This window comes from Histoplasma capsulatum, genomic scaffold, assembly GCF_000149585.1.
Source record: "Histoplasma capsulatum NAm1 scaffold_9 genomic scaffold, whole genome shotgun sequence".
NCBI classification, from domain to species: domain Eukaryota; kingdom Fungi; phylum Ascomycota; class Eurotiomycetes; order Onygenales; family Ajellomycetaceae; genus Histoplasma; species Histoplasma mississippiense.
In genome coordinates this window covers 1,357,467-1,378,903 of record NW_001813974.1, presented here as the reverse complement: position 1 = coordinate 1,378,903, position 21,437 = coordinate 1,357,467, and the positions used below count along the sequence as shown (strand labels likewise).

The window sequence follows — 21,437 nt, the reverse complement described above, 5'->3', positions numbered from 1 at the left end:
TCTCATTGCGCCCACCATGGGTCCGGCAACAGGCCCAGCACACTGACTTTGTTCTGGAGAAATTCCGCTGCCTAAGGTGCTGAAGGGGCCCCAGCTGTCCATGATTTTGAATATGGTGCATTTCAGAGTCCAGATTTTGCTAGGGAAGGAGAGGATGTTATTCCCCCTTTGGCTGCTGAGAAAGACAGTTTCAGGTGGGATGAGATGGGAGAGTATATGTGCATTGATCCATCTGGTTTTGCTGGGGTAGTAGCTCAAGCTGAAGTCGGAGAGTGTGACGGACAAGATGGGGAGGCGTGATTTTGTCAGAGTGAATGCTGATTCTTGCAGGCTGGACAATGTGACTTTGAAACTCCTGCTGGGAGAGGCTTGCTGCCAACTCAGACAATGAGCTTCAGAATGGGATCACCGAATTTCTGATACAGTTGTGAAGGGTCTGTTATTCAGCGGACATCTGTTAGGGAGTTGAAGAAAAATGTTACTGCTGTGTATATCTATAAGAACTAGTTAGAGGTTGCGCAGGTCTAGCGAGGAACGATTATCTACAAGTACTAGTACTCCGTACTCACCACCGTGGATAATCCCTTGGCGGTGTAAGAACTGGACGGTTAACACCAGATCCGCAGCAACAGCTCACGCAAGACGAAGCTCCAGTAGTGCATGGGCGGCCGAGGACTTTGAATGCATCAAGCTACAACTGGCTGGTTCCATGACAAGGCAATCGTGAGCTCCATTGGGACTATTCTCAACGAAGCTGTCGAGCAGCTTCCTGATCAACGGATGTGAATGAAGGTGATTGAGAAAGTCTACTTCTTGAGACTCTGATGATGATGATGATGATGATGATGATGATGATGATGATGATGATGATGATGATGATGATGATGATGATGATGATGATGGTAATGCATAATCTGCAGTTTTTCAGACCGTAGAGCTGCCACCGAATCCCAGGTTGTGGACAATGGTATAACGCCCATCGCAGAGCTGGTCCCCAAGCTTTATAGGACAAAACCCGCCGGGGGAGTACTGTTCTAGCGGCTCACAATTCTCAATGAATTTATAGTCAGGGGAAGTCTCAGAAGCTATAGGCTCTTCGTCCGTCCTGTGTAGAGGGCGTGAGGTGTGGAGTGACCTGGGTATCACTTTTGGACAACAACAACAACAACAACAACAACAACAACAACCCCTTGACGATGCTAGGGATGGTGCTAGGACTCTCCGTGACAAAAGAATGGATATGGGGGGTGGCATCTCCATATGAGGTGTGGGAGACGCAAGCTGGCGGGAACCATTGATGTTGAGGAAGAAGCAGGCTGTCACCAAGCAGCTCAGGCATCAGGCCAGCAGCACAGGACAGGCAAACAGCTCCCACCACACGCCGCAAGCCTTCTCCATTCTCATCTTAGTGTACCCTGTCACGTCAGTCTCGTCCTGCAACCGCACCACCACCATTTATCCAACAATCATACATACTATATCGTAGTATCCATCACATCGCAAAACCCGATTTCTACATCATAAACATGAAAAGGAAAAAAAAGGTAAAAAAAAAAAAAAAAAAGAAATAGGTAGAAAAAAAACCGAATAAAGTTCAAGTTCACCAAAAATGTAACTCTGATATCCAACGCCGGGCTTACCAAAGCAAAGCAAGCCTTTGTTTCCAATATCATCTCACACACACTCGCGTATTCTATAGTTAACTAATTACGCTGCGTAACTAGTTACCAGCAACCTAGCTAATGCGCGTGCGCGGACCAGGGGACGACGGAGTAAGTAACTTAACATGAGTTTGTTAGTATGGAAGAAAAAATTTGCCAATGCGCCTTAACTCTTCGATTCTACTCTTCCTCACCTACCTTGCCTTCCCGCACTTGTTTGGAAAATGGTTGGGGGGGGAGGGGAGACACAATTCGGCTTATGCAGCAGAAGAGCGGAATTCGTATTCATGTATCGAGATCGAAGGGTTTTTTTTTTTTTTTTTTTTTTTTTTTTTTTTTTTTTTTTTTCGTGGTTTTTGTTTTGCTCTGTTCCTTTCACTCATCACGCCTTCTTGGCTGGTAGGTACTAGAGAGAGCGAGGAGATGTCTGGGAGGTTGGATGAAGGATATATATACATAATACATGGGGGAGGGCCCCTCGTATACGGATGTATGTAGTTCGTGTGACGAGGAGGGGCGATCCGAACTGGTACGAGCATGAACGACGGAAGGAAAGGAAAGATGGGAGGAGGATAGAAGATTTATATATATACGGAGTATATATAACTAACTATGGAGGAACCATTCCATTGAGCAGCTTAAAAAGGGGATTGGTTGCTTTTTGCCGCTGGGACTTTGGTATCACCATTGAATTAAATATGGGGCTTCATCGTTCGGGTTCGTAATAATGATAATAATAATGATAATAACGAATCTCTGGTTGTAATAGGTAGACCTTTGTAGGGCGGGAGAAAGGCGAACACGTTGTTGGCCTCGCCCTGGCGCATCCACGAGACAGTTGATCTGGTCGGATCAAAAAAGTACCTGGGACCGGACCGGAAGAAGCTTCCAACAGCGCACAAAAGGAGATTGTTGCTAATTATGTCTTCAATGGCAGATCGGCCGAGGGCATACTCCGAGGGGGAAGGTTCTCCGTGCAAAGTACGCATTGGCCCGGAAGAGGGGTAGATTTTATTAATAGAAAACGAAGCAATCTGGAGCTGCGGGGGCTAATGAGTGAGTGAGTGAGTGAGTGAGTGAGTGAGTGAGGGAGTGAGTGATTAGGGAGTGACCGACCACTGATGATTCCCCGAATCCTTTGTCGTACTACATCTGTAGAGTAAATCGTGATTGTGATAGAGGAAGGTGCAGCATCGCGCAGTGATTGGCTCAGTTGGGAGTGTGGGGGAGATGTTCTCCCATCCACGGTTGGGCGGTTAAATCTGCTGCTAAATGGGGAAAAGTGGAGACGCGGCAACTCTGTCGGGGCCCCACCCGGACCCACCGTTGACAAACATCGGGCCAATCAGACAATGAGGTCTGACTCCCGACTAACCTCGCTGCGACGAACCTATGACTGATGCCGGGCTCTGATTCGCCCATGCAGCGTTGCTGGCTCAATTGCGCCAAGGCTGCAGGTGCTTCTGCACGCACCCAATCCCCTTGCCCGCTGCCCCTCCCTGCTGCACAACACGGGATTTGGCTCGAGCTCGCCGATCGAATCGAGCGCCAAAGGAGGGGACGTCCATACGGCAGCAGTCCACTCACGGGGTGCGAGTCCATGGCCTTCCTTTCTCCCCTCACCTGCTCTCCCTTCGTGACCCCGTGACCCCGTGACCCCGTGGACAGACAGGAAATTATTACCGGGACACCTGTGGTTACATTATTTCAACGTTCCACTACGGAGTACAAAGCTCTCACTGGCCTGAGGATACACATTCTCTCTCCGATGTGTCCTATCTCTCCCACCATTGGAAAACTAGCAGGACTGATGTGCCAATCAGCATGGCAAGCAACAATGGTATTCCTTATACGGAGGAGTACAGCACATCTGCTTTTCTCTGCGGGAATTACGGAGCACAGAGTAACTCTCCTATGTAGGGCCATTGGGGGGAACACGGGGGAAAAATGGGTACATCACCAATTTACGCAAGTTCAGGGTGCTCATCGTAGTGTCTCTGGAGGGGCTCGAAATAGCAGCAAAACAGTCGTACGCCGCTGGTCCATGGATGTTTCTCCCCCCTTCCTCCCCCCTTTTCTGACAGAACCATTCTGTGAACAATCGGGAACTTCTGTGGATGTGTGCCCTGTCGTGCCACTGCACTAGCCGAGTCTGCAGAGATAGATCAATCAATTTTTAGGTGCAGCTAACTAGTGGTTCCCTTGCCCGGACTGCACGCCATCCAGCCTATCGCCCGCCATGCCCAACCCACTGACCACCCTGACCACCCTGACCACTCAACGGACCAGCAGCGTTCGAGCAACTTCCCGCCGACCCTCTGCTTCCTGCCTAAGCGGGTATGGCCTGCATGGTTTTTTTTTTAGAGATGGAGAGGCCAGGCACGATGGTCTGGCCAATCAATGGCTGAGGATTGTTTCTTTTCCTGCCCACTCGCCCACTCGCCAACTTCCCCACTCGCCCAATTAAGCCCAATTAGGCTCTGTCCCGAGGGTTTCCCCGTCCATCCAGTGGGCCTAGTCCCGTTGCGGCGCGCCATCGTGCATCTGATCCACCGCGGACGGTCAAAAATAGAAACGGCCCTTGTTTGGCTTTTTGGCGGGATCGGTCTCAGCCGAGGGATTCTTGTAATTCTTATAACGCGGGCTGCCCTGGATGCTGCAAAGAGCTTCAGAGTGCTTCTTGCTAGACGGCAGCGCGCGGCATCGAATTGCTGGACATTCTTCTCTTACTCTTCCACGACTATATCTGTCTACCTGTCTATCTTCGGTTCTACCATCCGATCATCCTATCCATCATCCTATCCATCATCCTTCCTCGTCTTCACTCCTCTCCTCCTCTTACCTCATCCGACAGATACGCCCTCTCTCCTTCACAAAGCCTGCTGGCCAAGCTTTACGCCATTCCTTGCTGTATACAACTCCTAATATATATATATATATATATATATATATATATATACATTCGAATCAATCCGATCTCCGTCGCATGCCGCTGCTGGAACCTACCCCGGCTTATACAACCCTCGCCTAATTTGAGATTTGATATCTCTCTCTCTCTCTCTCTCTCTATATCTCTCTCTATCTGCCTTACTCAACCACGGCTCCTGCTCAGGTCGGGAACCCAGACAAGCAGGATCTTGTCTCGTGTTGTGTTTTATGGTTGTTGGTTACTACTACTACTACTACTACTACTACTACTACTACTACTACTACTACTACTACTACCTATTAATAATAATGTCCTACACCACCATCGCCCCCCTGGCAAAGGCACAGGTGCCTACTACTCCCGCAAACATGGTTTCCTCCGCGTCAACCCCGGCCGGGAAGGTCTTCAAGAACTCGCGCAAGGCCACTCCCAAATCCTCGGCCAGGCCTGCGGGAGACTCCTCCTCCTACCCCTCGAAGATGGCTGAGAAGACCCATCGACGCTCCAGATTAGGTATGTTTGCCCGAATTCACCCCGGAAAGAAATCTATAATCCCCAATACTTATATTATACACTCTCTTGGATTAGGGTGCTTCACCTGTCGTCTGCGAAGGAAGAAGTGCGACGAGGGAAAGATGATCTGCAAAGCTTGCAAGAACCTGAAGCTGAAATGCCAATACAAGCGGCCCGTATGGTGGGGGAACAACGAGCAACGGCGCATCCAAAAGGAATTGATCAAGGACATCATCAAGAAGACCAAGCTCAATGAGAAAGCGTGCGCGAGTGCCAGTGCCCGCGCAAACAGCTGCGCCCATTCCACCCCCAGCCTGACACATTCCGCCCCAACGATCGACAGCTATTCGGATGGCTTGGATGGAACTCGCGCCCCGTCGGCCGAGTCGCACTTCTCCCTGGAACATGAGCTGCACGATTTTCCCTTCTCGTCGCATGATCCGTTTGACCCCTTCGGATCCCAACTCCAGACTCCCCATTTCGAGGCCGCCGCCTTCTACGGAACGGCACCGCCATACGAAGTCGACATCAAGACGGAGCGACAATTATACGTTAATGATATTCCCACCCGGCGAGATTCTTCCATCTCCACGTTCAGCACTTTCCAGCCACCGTTGTCGCATGCCACCCTACCAACGTTCCCGGGTGATGATTGGGTTCAGAAGGAGTATTTCGAAAGTTGCAAGGAATCCTTCAGCTCACCGGAAGCGAGCGACTTCGGCTTCTTCACCCTGCCACCCGAGCCCACCATCGCCGATATGTTCAATCTTGACGATGGCGACCGTCACCTTCTGGAGCATTTCTTCGAGCACATCATTCCACTTGTTTTCCCCGTTCTGGAGACGAGACAACACGGTATCGTGCAATCACGTATCTTACCCGCCTTGCAGGCCAACAAGCCTTACTTGCACTGTTGCCTGAGTATCGCAGCCATGCATCTCAAGGCTACTGACTGCGGCAATGGCGATCGGTTTGATAACGCCATCCTCAACCATCGCGGGGAGGCGGTGAAGGAGCTCAACGAGGCTCTGACGCAGGACACGGACAATCTCCAGATCCTGGACGCGATACTGGCCATGATCCTCTTTCCATGCACCGTTGGCTGCCCGAATGATGTGCTGCTCGATATCCCATGGCACTCGCACTTCCAGCCCGTCACCGAACTGATCGCTAGGCTTGGCCTTCCGCAAATGCTGCTCGACGCGGACAACCACAGTATCCCCGCACCCTTCGACATGACTCTGGTTGCTTGGATCGACATCCTGGGTTCAACGATGCTGGGAAAGACACCGCAGTGCGCACACCTCTACCGCACCAAGCTCCTGGCCGGCTCCTCTTCTGGGCTATATGATCTGATGGGCTGCGAGGACCGCGTGATGTATCTGATCTCCGAGATCTCCTGCCTCGACGCGCTGAAGATCGAAGGTTGCATCGACGACCTCCAGCTTTGCTCGCACGTCACCGCCCTCGCCCATCAGCTCGACCGCACCGAGCCACCACCAGGATCCCTCGCATATCCAACGAACGACACCGGTATCCTCCAATCATGCCAGCTCTCACAGAACATGACGGCGCTTTACCGCCTCGCCGCCCGCGTGTACCTCTGCAGCCTTGTCCCGGGCTTCCATCGCACCCAAGTCGGAACCATGCGCCTGATCTCCGACTTTGCGGACCTGGTAGACCTGATCCCCGGCGGTGCGGACGGCTTCGACCGCTCCCTTGTCTGGCCATTCCTCATCTGCGGCGCCTTCTCCACTCCGACCAGCCCATTCCGTTCCATGTTCGAACGCCGCGCCGAGATGCTTGGCCCCGCCGGCGGGAACGGCAGCTTCGGTCGGATGGCCTGTCTGCTGCGCGAGGTCTGGCGCCAGGCCGACCTCGTGGTGGTGGCTGCTGTTTCAGACGTGTCGTTCCTCCCGACTCCGGTGTCCGCCTCGACAACCCCGGGCGGAAGCCTGTCATCTGCTACCACCGCCTCCACCGCCTCCACCGCCTCAGGTGATGAGCACAGCCACCAGAAACCCGCCCCCAACCCCCTTGCGAACATCCACTGGCGTGATGTTATGAAGCAAAACAACTGGGATTTCTTGCTGATATAGATAGAATTTTTTACTATCGAAGCACACAGAAGAAGTAAAATATATATATATATATATAAATAAAAACCCCGTGTTCAACACATCAACCAACCAATCCCATCTCTTCAGAGCGGAATCTCATTTTTTTTTTTTTTTTTTTTTTTTTTTTTTTTTTTTTTTCATTTATTTATTTAATATCTATCTATGCTTTTGTTTCAAAGATACCCACCACTTTTATTTATTTATTTATTTTTTTTTTCAAAAGGTTGGCTTTTTTAAGTCTCTTTTCTTTTTCTTTTTCTTTTTCTTTTTTGGCATAGAGGTTTCTCTCCGGGCGGCATAATTTTTAAATTTTGCATGGGTAACAGCGCAATGGGCTGGCAGAGCGGGAATGGAATGGGAAATGGATGGAAACGGCGGGCACTTGATTAGCATTTTGTTTTATTTTTATTTTTATTTTTTTAAATTTTCAATATATATATATGGACATAACCAAGATACAAAAACGGAATCTCTTATTATTTTATATTATATTATCGATCCTCTACTCTTCATCACTACCCCGATCTGTAAGGCTAGAGTGGCTGGTGGGACCATGAATTACACATTTGATTTGGTTTGGTTTGATCTCAGTCCATTTCTTGGCATGATTTTAAGTGAGATCAGGATTAGAATGAGTAGACTGACTGTGTGACCATGCATGGGACTGGGACTAAATTTCTCCTCAGTCCCATTATCATTATCATTATCATTATTATTTATTATTATTATTCTTCATATTTTTCACAGGCCGCATGCAGCCTAAGGCTATGGCGGCCACACTTATTAATGTACTAGAAAACCACATAACTATGTTATCCTCCATGTGGGGCTTTTTAGTTAAGCATTCTACAATTCATTCATAGATCTCAGAGGAGGCTAACAAGCCTCTAGAAAGTCATCAATCACACCTGACAACCAGTCTATGCTTATCAGGGAAAAACTGTGAAAAAACCTGATAATTAACTAAACCATGTAAACACTTCAGCCAATAGAAGTTAGTATATAGTTATGTTAGCCAAGCCCTCAAATAACCAATCTTAGTCATCCAGATTTTACCCCTGGTCCGTACAAGCAGGCATTCTTTAGATTTAACTGTTTTTTAGCTGGAGAAATATCATTAATATTCTTGAAATACTATCACTATCATGGTATCCCTGCCTCTGTCCTTCAATCTTTCATCTGAGATGAATCAGCGGCTTCAGATCAGTAACAAGCTGTTCTCATATGGAGAGCAGGCCCTGGCCAAGGCCGTGAAGAACCGGCCAAAAAACACCAATAAGCAGTATCTGCCCAAGCAGAAGAAGTGGCAGATAAGTGAGCAAAGAAGCTGGCTATAAGATCTAATTCTAACACAATCAATCACAGAACTTCTGTATGAAGACAGGCTTTGAGGATGGAGAGTTGGTGACAGAGAAGAAGGAAACATCCGTACGGACAGGGATGGCAAAGCTGTTCCTCAGACTGTGGGCTGAAGCACAGTCAAGCTGTATGTGGCGGCAGTGGTGGATCTGTACAGATTCCAGCAGAGCAGAGGATTGAACTCCTCCTCTTACCCCCACAGACAGATGGTGACTGCAGTTCTTCGCAGTCATGAGATTAAGAAGACTGTATGGAAGTGGTTGCAGTATGTGGATTGGGGAGTCAACACCCTGCAGAATGAATACAATGAGAGGATGATGCTTCATCTGATGAAGTTCTGCTGACCAGACTGGTATAAGAATGATCAGACATCTGTGCTGAGCCACTTTCATACAGAGTTGAACTTCCTCATGAACCACAACATGCTTCTGCAAGGGGAGACATCCCGTACGGCACAGCTGCCTGATCTTTTTACCATCCAGCTTCCAAATGAGGGCCCCACCCCATGCTGGCCCATGATTCTCATCACAGACAATGATAAGACCAATCAGCTGGGGTGGCTGGAATATACTGCTGTGGTGAGACACAAGACCCCTCCGCTCTGTATGATATCCCATCTGGCATTCTATCTGTTCTACCACTGGAACATCGTATGGAAGGCCCCACCCAACTTTCAAAGATGATTCCTCTGATATGACATTCATCTTCTCTGTGGTCAGGATCCTCTCAAGCCTCTGTCGTACGACACCCAGCTGCAGTGGGTCAATCGTATGTATGCAACAACTGGGCTCATGTCAAGTAAAAAGACTCATCTTGGCCGGAGTCAGGGGTCCAGATATGCTGAGCTGAATGGAGTGTCAGAGGGCCAGATCCACTGGGCTGGCCGATGGAACAATGATGCTCTGATCAACTGCTATCTCACCAATATCCCCTGCGAATTCGTACAGGCGATGGCAGGGTTTGAGCCACAGGCTCAGAGCAACTACTTCCTTCCCCGGGTGACTGTCCCCCCCTCTGAGCAGCTGGAGACAGCCATCTGGCCATGGGTGGATGTCTGACTGAATAGATTTGAGTTGTACGGGGATCAGCAGAAGGGGCAGACAGAGACAGAGGCAGAGACAGAGGCAGAGTTGAAGACAGAGCAGATGCAGAATGAGATTGAAGCTGAAGACTCTGAGATGAATGATTTACTGAAGGACAAGCAGAATCTAACAGCTCAGGAATTCCTTCACCTGCTGAAGCAGCTTCATACAGTGATTCTTCAGAACTCTGTGGTGCTGCAACAGCAGTTTTCTGACCACCCTCTGTGGTCAGATCCACTCTTTGTACAGAAGGACTATCAGAAGTATGCTCTTCAGATTATTCAGACCCTTGAGACAGTGGTGAAGCCTCAGAAGCTTCAGATTCAGTGAGTGATACCTGCCATTGCTGGTCAGCTAAGAAATGTACAGCAGGAGTTGATTCAGTTCATTGATAAATGAGGTCATGAGAATCTGCAGCTGCAGCAGAAGATGACTCAGCAGCTTGCTGATCTGATTGATGATCAAATCACCTTCTTCATACAGGCAATTTCTCAGAACTCTATTCAGATTCAGAGCTCTGCTGCTGAATTGAACTGTCATTTCTTCTGCTGCTGCTATCTTCTTCTCTTCTGTCTCTGTCTCCATCTCTGCCTCTGCCTCTGCTGAGGACATCATATAAAAGTCTGCAGAGTCAAACTCTGCAGATCTGACAGCTGTGCTTCTCACCCCTCTCTGAATAGAGAATCAGTATTCTCTTTTCTATACAATTCAGTCAGTGTCTGATCTGTGGCGGGAGTGGACTGCTGGTCTGAGAGGTGGCCCATCTGTACAGAGTCTGAAGAATCAGAGGGATGACTGGCATAAAAGCTCATTCAAGAAGCAGATGATGTTCTGCTGCTGTAGAATCATCATCAATGAGATCTGTACACAGATAGCCTTTGATATAACTGTCAATGCTGCTGTGGAATCTGTGAAGCTGATGCAGCAGCAGGGAAAGCTCTCTCTCAATAAGTTGACAGAGCTGTTGAAGAAGCAGAGACAGAAGTAGTTGTTTTCTTTTCTTCTCTTCTTTATTCTTCTTCATACAGAGTTGTTTTGTATAATACTAACATAGAATAGAGTGTGTGTATGATAGATAGACAGAAGATAGACTTGATTAATTAAATCTCATTCTCATTGCTTCTAGTACTGTCTACTTGCTTGCTTACTTCTAACTTTATCTTTTCTTTCATCGTACGGAGGTGGCAGTGAGATGGTGAGTTGATAAAGAAGGTGAATAAGAAAGCAGTGAGTTGCACCTGCCATCTTGTGTCTGTCTGCCTGCCTGTCAACCTCTTTATTTATACCGCCTTCTTCTCTCTCTTCTTCCTCTTCTCTTCTTCTTTCTCTTTCATCACGCCATCATATCCATCATGTACATATAAAGGTCAGGTAGGTTGCTTCATCAGCTAGAGATCACAAGGCTAACCACTCTCTTCTCCTTCTTCATACAATGACATAGAGCTCTCACGCTTCTCAGCCTCGATCATCCTCAGGACCCCCATCACACCCTCTTCATTGCTGGTCAACAGCTGAACCTCTTTGCCCACAGTCTGCAGGCCAGGGCAGTTCTGGCACTCTCTGAGTGAGATGTGCTGTTTGTACAGGGCGCCATGACAGAGGCACAGATTCGAACCCATCATCCATCATACATCAATGCTCTCCTCATACAATCTCATGGCCGGCCGGAGCCACACGCGTGCCTGGCCTGCCGGGGTGGCCCAGGCTTACGTCCATTCCCAGAATGCCGCCGTCTGCCTGGCCACTTTGGTGGAGCCTGTGGCAACTGTAAGTGGCGGGATCATGCCGCTCGCTGCTCCGTATGAGATGGGGGTATAGAGGTGATTGACTTGGATGGTGATGATGATGATGAGGATGGCCCTCAACGGCAGATGGGCCCCCCCCCCGGGCAGCAGCTTCTCACAGCTGGTTCAACACCTGCTGCTCCTATTGTTCTGGAATAGCTCTCCCCCTGCTATGTATGATCCCTTTCTTCTTTTTCTTCTTTTTCTTTTCTTTCTTTTTGCCCATGCCCATGCCCATGCCCACTCCAGTCGTACGGAGCCTGTGTACGACACCTGGACATGACCTGCACCTCTACGTTGGTGCCCAGGACTAGTAGCCTATATGGTGAAGCCAAGCAGGCCATAGATAGAAATTAGAATAGCTAGCTAGCTTGCAGATTATATCTAAATAGCACCAATACACATGCTATTTTTCTCAACCAATCATATCGTACAAAGCCTTCATAACAGCCAAGATAACATGCCAAGCAGACCCCCCCCCCCATAACTCAGTTATCCAGGGGGGGGTTTGGCTGGGGTGGCGTCCGGGATAACCTGGTTATTTGGGGGGGGTCATGTTATAACGCCGCTAACGCGCCCCGTGGATAACTCTCTTTCTGAAGGAGCCAGGTGCTGATTATATCACGTGATCTGGAAATTTCATTGACGCGTGTGGAAGGATTCTATCTCCCAGTGACGATCCTCAGGACTTCACAATATTTCAAGGCTGTTAAAAAGTAATTAGAGGGAGGTTCGGTGGTTGAGATCAGGATTCTTGGGAATATTGTAGACTGTTTAGACCAGTCAAATTACTCAGAGTCTGCTCCTGACCATTTTTATAGATTGGCTCATAGACAGCAAGGACAAGCGAAACAATTGATCCAACAAATACTAGAAGTCCTATGTCTGTCTGGCACAGAATGACTGACTTCTGCGAGGGAAGTCTCCAAGGATTCCTTTGTGCAATCGAAATCAACCAAACTGCGAGACCGCCTCCTGTGCACGCGGACGCTGCGATAGATGCAGTAAACTGGAATACGAGATGCGCTTCCATTTTTTTTTCTTTTGCATTTCATTCATAATAGACAGACCATTTGAACATACATGAAGGAATGATGTGGACTGGAGTACTCCTACATAACTAATGGATTTGCTATCGTTCTTCTTCATATTCCATACAATGACCCTAGTGCCCTCTATAACTTCTCTGCGAACCAAACATGGATGTACATCCTGTGGTCCATGAGTGGTGCCATACTCAATCAACAGAGAAGTATGAGATGAAAATACTCGCTACAAAAAGAACTCTCAATTTATTACTACGGGTGGGAGTCGGGGGAAAGTTGGGTTTGGTTGGGCTAGGGTACGAGCCATAAATTGTTAGGGTCATCGGGGAGGTCCATGGGGGTTATGTTCCATGATATTAGGTTTGAAAGTCCAATGATATTAAAATCTTTAAACATGCACTAGTTATCAAAAGATCAAAACAGGATAATCTTGTGGGCCCGCTCCTTCACGCTCTGGAATGTTAGCTTTTCTAATAATCATTATTGTAGCGGCTCATCGTGCATAGTTGTCCAACTGAGTTCAATGGTGCTATTCCTTGAACTTTGAGGCGGAATTCTGATGGAGCAATTCCCCACAGCGCTCCAGGCTGATCTGAGCTTTTGAAAGTTCTTTAGAAAAGATAGATCTGTTCTTCCTAAGCCTTCTCCTCTTTAGCCCAAGGTTCGGTGATATAGCAGATAGCGCATTTCGCATCTCAGCTCGTTCAAAATCTACAAGCATAGGGCGATTGCAGCCCTCATTCCATAAAATATTTCGTGGCTCGACATCACGGTGCAGTACACCTGCAAGGTGAATCGCTTGAAGAGACTCTGATGTCATCTCAATCACGCATGCCGAATTATCCGATTTCATAATTTCGGAGATGGGCTTTCCCGCCCAGCTCAGAAGGAGCATATGGGTATAAACTCCCTCGTCATAGTAATACGGGTATTTTGGGTCAAGCACAACAATCCCGAGGCAAACCGGAATGTAGTTGCCTTGAATATCGTGAAGCCTATGGTATACTTTGTTTTCATGTTCGAGTTTATGTAAATTGTTGCGTTCGACGCCCTTTGCGAGTAGAGTGTAGCCATGCGACAAAAGATGGATTTTAAAAGCTGCCCCACAACTTCCCTTCTTGTAGAGAGGGCGACAGTTGGCATCCAGGCCACGGTCCCTGGAGAGCTGCTCTCGGATAAGAGCACGAAACTCCGCTGGCTGGATCCGTCGCTTAAGGTGAGTGAGATAGTTCGGGCAGGAGGTGTCGAGCGGACCATCGTCTCGTAGAGCCAGCAAGCACTGCTGGGAACAGTAAGGTTGGCTTTTGATCTTTGGTGGTTCAGCAGCATGGTCTATCCAATTGACATCGCTGTCTTCGCTGGATTGCCCTTTCTTACCAGATTTTTGATCCGGGTTAGAGCGGGCTCGAGCGTTTGCGGTTCGTCCACGGCGTGCGGATGGCGACAACGGAGATGGAGGCGGAGACATTGAGGGGGAAGGGCTTCTTGATTGAGGTACAATATCTGCGTGTGGCCGACATCTGGGTCGTAATGTCATCTGAAAAGGAGGAAGATTGGAAGGGCGTCGGCCCCGATACAGAGGTGAGGCATGCTTCTGTCGAGCGCTTGGAGGTGTTTGCTCGAGGATATCCGAGTATTCAACCGGCCAGATGCCAAGTTCCGCGACGGCATCATACCATTCTTGCGGGGCAGGAGGGGACTCTAGAGCTCTTAAGGTAAATGCTAGTACCTGAGCGACGGCGGTTAAACGGAGACTGTCATCATTGATTTCTTCAACATCTAGGCTGGGAGTACAGACGGAACACATGACGGATGACGGATCATCAAGAATGTGTAGAAAGATAAAGGCTTCTCCGGTGCACACATAGCCGTACCGGACTCCCTTGGCAACCATGTAGGAGAACAGCTGTGTGATGACGGCAGCGACTAACCACTTCGAGCAGAAATCAGAATCATCTGGGTCCTTACCAATTACTTCTTTGGAAGGATGAATGTACCCGATAGCGAGCGCTGGGATGTGCTCATCGCCATCCTGGCGATAGATGCAGAATCGATCTGCCTGTCCTCCCGTGACCATCGTGGTCTCCCTCTTCTTTGTTTTATTCTTCTTGCCCACTCTCTTTCCGGTACTTGATTCAGTCCCGACGATGGATTCAATGGACGACTGCTGATCACCCGGGTTCAAATCAGCCGCCCGTGTTGAAAGCCCAAGGTTAGCATGGCTTTCAAAGGTAATCGATCCGCGCAATACGAATGCCCTCTTAAGCTCATCATTCTCATATATTCGGTCTATTATGGCCCGCACTTGATTTTCTACCGTTTCCCGTTCATAGTACCGAAGATCCCACTCTGAGGAAATTGGACTGATGAGTTGGCGGACGTAGTCGAGCTGATGTAGGGAGGGGAAGAGCTTTTCTGTCAAGAAATGGGGATGCTGATCGAGCTTGTGCCACACCTTCATTTGCTCCTCAGTGAATGTTTCCCACAATGTGATGTGAGATGGAACCCTCCGATTTGTCGGTCTCGTTACCGCGCCTTGAGTTGTTCGAGTAGGGTCTGTCACGACCTCGATCGCGACTAACAATTCATGGCAGGCATGTAAAAAGAGAGGCAGTGTTGATGACTCTGAGCTCAGCCAGAGCTTCTGCTTCTTCACGTCGCCTTCTTTCGCTTCTCGCTTCAGCTTCCGCATCTTGACGCCATTGTCTTTCCTGATCAAGTTCAGCTCTTTCTCGCTCACGTTCAGCTCTTTCTCGCTCGAGTTCAGCCAACAATTCTTGTATTTTCGGATCCATTTTAAAGGCATAATCCTATCGTAATCTCCCTACAATGCTTGTATGTGCTTAATTACAAATCGGAAAACAACGTTGAGTGAACAAGGTGAACGGAACGGATTATCTTATTTCCGAATATGTTTTGAGCAACATCAACTGGACAGCGTAGCATCCTTAGGCAAACAAAAAGACTTCGAAGAATTCTTTATTAAGGTTCTCACAAAACTTTTTCTTCCTCCTCCAAGAAATCCTGAACAGGTAGCGAAAAAAAGTCGTTACTGAGCAATTTTATATGTAATGTGTTATTGATCTAGAAACTATCTAAAACAGTTGGCATGGGTCTGAAAGTGATGGTTTGTCTACCACAAAATCTGCTCTGTTTTGTATCTGCAAAGAACTTTGGTCAAAGGTCATAGGCCAGGATAGGTCCTGTGATATGTCCGCGTAGCTGTGCCAGCTCACATAAGTGTTAGGCCACTGGGGCAAAGGAGCTCAATCACACCAGCGCCATGCGGGGACGAACCAATCCAAACCCCCAACAATAAGACCCTGGATTCATAACAGCAATCATAGCACAAAGTACGTCCTATCCACTACCGCCATTTGGCTAGCGCGTAGATCTTGGCATAGGCCTTCTTTACGCTTTGAAGGGCATGCTCTCTCTAAGACGGTTAACCTTGCGTGTAATTATTGGAGTCAGAATAAGCAATTCAATTATCTACCGGTATTCAGTTTTTGAGTCAATATTTGGATATTATCTATTTCCAACACACTTATAGACAATAGAAATACTTCCGTTACTCCTATTACAATTATCCCCTTTCTTCAAAGGCCTGGTCCCCAGGGCTTCTTATTGTAACGTGCGAAGTTTGTAGTGGTGTTGCGCAGTTGCTGTTGAAATTCGCAGGGCCGGACTGGATTAATTGTCAAGGTTAATCCCGAAGTTGTTCGTTCTATCGTGACGGGCTTTCTGGATTGACAACGACCAGCGATACTCCCACAAGAGCTTGTTGGAGAGATCAATCTTGAGGGCATAATGTATCTACTGTTTAATTTTGTAAAATTTTTATTCGTAGATGGATAAATGCCATGTCAGAGTTGTAGGATTCATACCTTGCCGTGGCTGTCCGCGAGACAAAAACCAGACGTGGAGGTTCTGGCGAATGAGCATCATTTTATATATTCGCCTGCTCAATACATAGCGTTTAACGCATCCAATTATTTCTGTAATTAGGTTCACTCCACTTCTTAGACAGCTTGCTAAATCAGCTAGATAATCTACTACAAGGATGTTCCCGATTCACTCAAGATTAAGCAAATTCCCGATTTTGTTGCTCTCCTTCAGAATCCAGCGGGCCTCTTTGGCATCGACTCCCATGTCCTTCTGAACCAACATCTCCAGCAGTTCGGGAACCAAGACCTCCTGGGCATACACAACGGTCCCATATTTCGACGCCACGCTATCGATGCCGGCCAGTGAGTCGATGGCATCGTTAAAGTGAGACATGACATGCGCTGAGCTGGGGGGAAGGTCAATGATGAGGTTCCTCCAGTGGGTTCGCGGGATTGGGGTTGGAGGGTGTGTTTCTTCACTCACAGAATCTCATGGCCTCTAAGGCTATAGTAGCTGGTACTTTGCAGGACACTCTGAGAGAGGATCTTCCTGCCATGCTTCCGCACTTTCTTGTGCACAACACTCTTATAGCGGGAGCGGTACCTGGAATCATCGAGGATCCGGCGCAGGCGAGGATGGAATTGAGTCAACCGATCATCTAGCAGTCCCAAGCAATGATGGGATAATGAAGTCGGGGCCACTTGCGCTGTGCGGTTTCCTTTCAGTGCTTCTCACAGAACCGCAGCTGCTCGCGGACCCGCATGCGATTGTTGGCGGCATTGAACGCACTGGAAGCCTCCACCTCGACCACAGAATTGCACACAGAGCACATGGCGGTCACTGTTGAGGATGGAGATGGTGTGCGGGGTTTTGCATTTGGCGTGGCTGGATCATCTGCTGGTTGGGATTGTCGGCCGGGATAGTGATGTGAAGTTTCGAGGGGTGTGGGCGGCTTTGATATTGGAAGGGGTTCACCAGCCGACGCACGACCTGGTAGGCTCGCATGGCATCAGCAAATACCCATTGCAACACACATTCTATGCATGAGCGCGCTTACATTTCCCCTCTTGCCTCAGCTTGTCGGTGGGAGGGTTGCTTGTGTGTGTATTCTGAAATTTTGTGTACCATCGCTGCTGCAATGAGCTGAGCTGTCTGTGTGGAAACTGCTCCTTGATCTCCGTCCAGGAGAAGCCGTCCTGCTTCAGAGTCATTAGATGGTTGTCCTCCTCTTGAATCCAGCAATGTCTTTTCCCATTCAGATCCTTGACCCTCTGTTCACTGCAATCTCTTTCAGTGTCAGCTGCAGCTGTTGTCTCACTCATGAGATCTGAGGCAGTCATTGAACAGCCTGTGACCATCTTGAAAATGACTTGGACCACTGATGATGAAAGCATCACGGCTTCCCCTCAGGCCAACAACGGAAGAGGGCAACTACATATCTCATCATCATTAGAAGGTCGGGAGTGGGTGTATGTGTCCAGTCCATGATTAATGTTCGGAGGGGTTGTGTAAGGGTCCTTCACAGTCATCGCTTGCATCTTGCTGTCTTTCTGTTCAGCACCTTCATGAACTGCAGCGGCTGCTGCCCTTGGAATCTGAAACCAAGGACGGCGCGACACAGCATCGGATGGCGGTGTGGGAAGCCTGTGATGCTTCAATGGTGGTTTCATTGGATCATCCTCTTCACTGCTCGCACAGTAGTCATCGTCTGTATTGTCAGAGTGTGCACTCGAGCTACCCGTGTCGGACATGGTCGTGTCGTCTTCAACACACTGCACGGGTATCCCGGGAAGCTTACAGTCCTGGGTATTGGGGACCTCACGCCTTGATCATGCATGACTCTTCCGTTGGTGGGTCCGGAGTTGGCTTAATATGTCTTCTTCGAGGCGATCCGCGATGACCGGTACTTCGACCGCGACCATGGGGTGTATGGCACCGGTACCGGCCCCGTTCCGGCATTGTTTCTTGAGTGAAATAGAACAGCCACTGGTGATGCCAGTGCTGGCTTTGTCGCTTCTGCCATCCGCCTTGGGAGAGTGAGATATGGATGTTGCACGGCTAGAAATGTCTCATTTGGTGGGAGATGTGAAGGTGCTGTCAACAATGGACCCGTTGGTAGCGCTGTCATCAGATTCTACCATGATCGGTGGATTGAAGGGTGGAGGGTCATCAGAACTGCTTCAGGGTCATTCTCATCTGTGCGATGTATTCTGATCTGACCCCGGCTTCAAAAAGCCGGCTTGTGGAGTCGGATCCAGAGCGGATGTTGAACTGCCTTTGCCAAGAAGAGCCTTTGTGCCGGTGGATCCGATCAGGCCGCATTCTACAGCGGGTGAAGGAACTGGTAAAAATTCATCGTCCTTCTCCTGGCCTCTGTTCTCATCCCCGTCAGGAAAACCTTGGAGACGCCCTGGTGTTAGAAACCGGCTTAACCAGATAGAACAAAAAGAAAGGGAAGCGAGAGAGAGAGAGAGAGAGAGAGAGAGAGAGTGTGTGTGTGTGTGTGTGTGCTGGCTATCTACTGTGAGAACCGAGTCTCTCATTCTGCAAATACCGGCTCGAGCATTCCACGACTGCATCACTGGGGATGGGAACGCAGAGAGAATCAAGTCCCGCAAAGAATTCATCAAAGTCATTCAGACGAGTATCCCCTGCCCGAGACTGGACCTCATGATGATCTTTGAAAGGGGGGAAAGGCGGAAATTGCGAAGGACGACTGGAGGGAGGAGGATGAGGGGCAAAGGATGGTAGAGTGTTTGAGAGCTGATGGAAGATGCAGGGACCGTCTGGAGAGATTGGGATGCAGGAGGTATAGGGTAAGAGGATTGTGGTTGATGATTTGCGGGCATGGGTCTTGAAAGGGGGAGATTCGCGGGGTTAGGGGACCGAGGAGTTTTCAAGGCCCTCGGGGGGGGATTGGAAGGGGTATAGATGTTCCAGTCGCTGCACATGTTCGCAGGAAGAGATGGTGATCTTGTGTAGTTCATTGAAACAGCAGTGGTGAATCCATGGGGGAAAGCAGACCATTTTATCTACTGTTTTCATGGCTCTGGCAAGAGCTCCATCCTCTGTGTTCCTCCAAATAAGCCTGTCAGCCAGAAAAATCTACACCTGCTTAAAAGAGAGCTGATGAGTGCCAGGCCCCCCAAACCAAACACCATCGGCCACTGCACATGTAACAGCAGAATGTAACTTAAGCAGGTGTGAGTAGCGGTCAGCCATGTCCATCATCTGTCGGGTGGACGCAGAAGCAGCGCCACAGCCTCCTCCCATCCAGGTTCAATTTCATTTGAATGATCCAGAAATGGAAGATGAAAGGACCATGGATGAATTGGATGTGAATCCCTCAAGGAGAATGAGAATGAGCAGCACATGACAGCTGTGCACACATGCAGCTATAGCCTCACTTACACGGCCTCCTCATGCCTTCGGCCTTGCGACTTCCTCCTGTATCACACCATCCCTGCATCTCTACATGGCGTACGCAGCGCAGACACGCTCCGGAAAGCCTGATGCGAGGATGACCGGACGATGCGACTTCAGCTCGCTGGCGTACCATATCGCAGGAATTTCCTGGCGGGGTTGATCACACCGGAGCTGAAACTGCGGTCCTTCGAACCACGGGCAGAAGGAAGGCCGGAAACACGGCATGTGATCGACCTCCCTTTCCTGTTATTTCTTGGTCCGACACATCGAGACACCAGCAAATAAAAAAAGTCGAAGAATGAGCCCAAGGTCCGGGGGAAGAATGGCGCCGGTTCAGCGACGCCGCAATTGGGATCGATGATCCATGCCTAGCGGGGTTTCACCGAAATGAGGCATTTTTGCCATTGGCCGCTGATCAGGAGGCACGTCTGAAGCGCAAGAAAGAGAGGGATTACGGAGGGACTGAGGAACTGTGGGCGGGGTTGACCAGTTTGCGGATACGGGGGGTGATAAGCTATATATTTTGTTTTGTTTTTGAGATCGCATGTATCACTTCAATGCGAGACGAGAGTAGAGAGTGAAGGAGCAGGAAGAGGAGTGGAAGAAGGTATAAGGCAAAGAACACATATGGTATATATGAAAAAGAAGCCTAGGCGGGTTCGACGCTGATGCCAACGCTGCAGAGGCCTTCTTCGACCAGCGGCGACCAAATCAGGGTGATGGACGGCTGGGTGGTGGCGAAGTGGCAGTGGGTCGGGGGAACGAGACAGCAGGGGGGCAGAGAAGAGAAAAGAAAGGGAATGGATGAAGGGAAAGGGAGAAAGGGAAATAAGGACGCAGAAGTGTGTGTGTGAGGGAGGCAGTTGAAGCAGCTTTATAGTTGCGACAGATGATGTTGGAGAGTCAAAGCTGACCGGCGGGTCAACGCCATGCCCGAACAGGGCAGCGCCAGACCGAATCGATCCGCGCTAGACCACACGCGGACGGCGCTTCGCAACCATTACTGAATAAAGAATTCATCTGTATTAACAACTCATCTATTGCAGTGTTGATACTATTTGCAAAGAAATCTGAAGAAGGTCTATGATTTTGCATTGACTATTGAGAATTTAACAACCTTACACAAAAGAACTGATATCCCCTCTCACTCATCAATGAAACATTCAAACAAATAAAAAAAGTAAAATGTTTTACAAAACTTGACATCTTTGTGATCTTCTATAAGATAAGAATTAATGAAGATGATGAATGACTGACTGTCTTCTGTATGTGCTATGAATTATATGAATGGACAGTAACCCTCTTTGAATTGGTGAATGTTTTGAGGATATTTTAAAAATACATTAACTGAGCTCTATGGGATCTACTTGATGAGATCACCTCAGTGTACATGAATGATATCTTGATCTTTACTGATGGATTGCTCATGGAGCATTGCAAACACATACAATAAATACTCAATCATCTACATGAAGCAGAACTGCAAGTAGACATTGATAAATGAGATTTTGAAATCAAGTTTACAATCTACTTAGAATTCATCATTGAAGCTGAAAAAGGTGTATGCATGGATCTCAAAAAGGTGGAAGCAATCCTCAATTGAAAGACATCAGTCAGGGTAAAAGAGAC

General features: G+C 48.5%; 6 protein-coding genes across 6 annotated transcripts; 4 read left to right on the top strand and 2 right to left on the bottom strand.

The window, feature by feature from the left end:
- Nucleotides 1-16: 16 nt before the first annotated feature.
- Nucleotides 17-1,264, top strand: HCAG_07888 (predicted protein; the record flags this gene model as incomplete). Its single annotated transcript, XM_001537522.1, has 6 exons — nt 17-20; nt 77-296; nt 434-456; nt 819-902; nt 929-1,026; nt 1,067-1,264. The coding sequence occupies 6 exons, from the start codon at nt 17-19 to the stop codon at nt 1,262-1,264; spliced, it is 627 nt and encodes a 208-aa protein (XP_001537572.1).
- A 3,553-nt stretch (nt 1,265-4,817) lies between these two features.
- HCAG_07887 (predicted protein) lies at nt 4,818-7,202 on the top strand (the record flags this gene model as incomplete). The annotated part of the gene is made up of 2 exons (XM_001537521.1): nt 4,818-5,103; nt 5,179-7,202. 2 exons carry the CDS (start codon nt 4,818-4,820, stop codon nt 7,200-7,202), a joined length of 2,310 nt encoding a protein of 769 aa, XP_001537571.1.
- A 1,166-nt stretch (nt 7,203-8,368) lies between these two features.
- Nucleotides 8,369-9,640, top strand: HCAG_07886 (predicted protein; the record flags this gene model as incomplete). Its single annotated transcript, XM_001537520.1, has 4 exons — nt 8,369-8,537; nt 8,608-8,709; nt 8,931-9,160; nt 9,302-9,640. 4 exons carry the CDS (start codon nt 8,369-8,371, stop codon nt 9,638-9,640), a joined length of 840 nt encoding a protein of 279 aa, XP_001537570.1.
- A 252-nt stretch (nt 9,641-9,892) lies between these two features.
- On the bottom strand, nt 9,893-11,893 carry HCAG_07885 (predicted protein; the record flags this gene model as incomplete). Its single annotated transcript, XM_001537519.1, has 7 exons — nt 9,893-10,001; nt 10,032-10,317; nt 10,813-10,920; nt 11,073-11,196; nt 11,375-11,420; nt 11,704-11,766; nt 11,883-11,893. The coding sequence occupies 7 exons, from the start codon at nt 11,891-11,893 to the stop codon at nt 9,893-9,895; spliced, it is 747 nt and encodes a 248-aa protein (XP_001537569.1).
- A 1,130-nt stretch (nt 11,894-13,023) lies between these two features.
- Nucleotides 13,024-15,289, bottom strand: HCAG_07884 (predicted protein; the record flags this gene model as incomplete). The annotated part of the gene is made up of 2 exons (XM_001537518.1): nt 13,024-15,200; nt 15,235-15,289. 2 exons carry the CDS (start codon nt 15,287-15,289, stop codon nt 13,024-13,026), a joined length of 2,232 nt encoding a protein of 743 aa, XP_001537568.1.
- A 5,187-nt stretch (nt 15,290-20,476) lies between these two features.
- Nucleotides 20,477-20,815, top strand: HCAG_07883 (predicted protein; the record flags this gene model as incomplete). Its single annotated transcript, XM_001537517.1, has 2 exons — nt 20,477-20,650; nt 20,750-20,815. 2 exons carry the CDS (start codon nt 20,477-20,479, stop codon nt 20,813-20,815), a joined length of 240 nt encoding a protein of 79 aa, XP_001537567.1.
- Between the last annotated feature and the right edge of the window lie 622 nt (nt 20,816-21,437).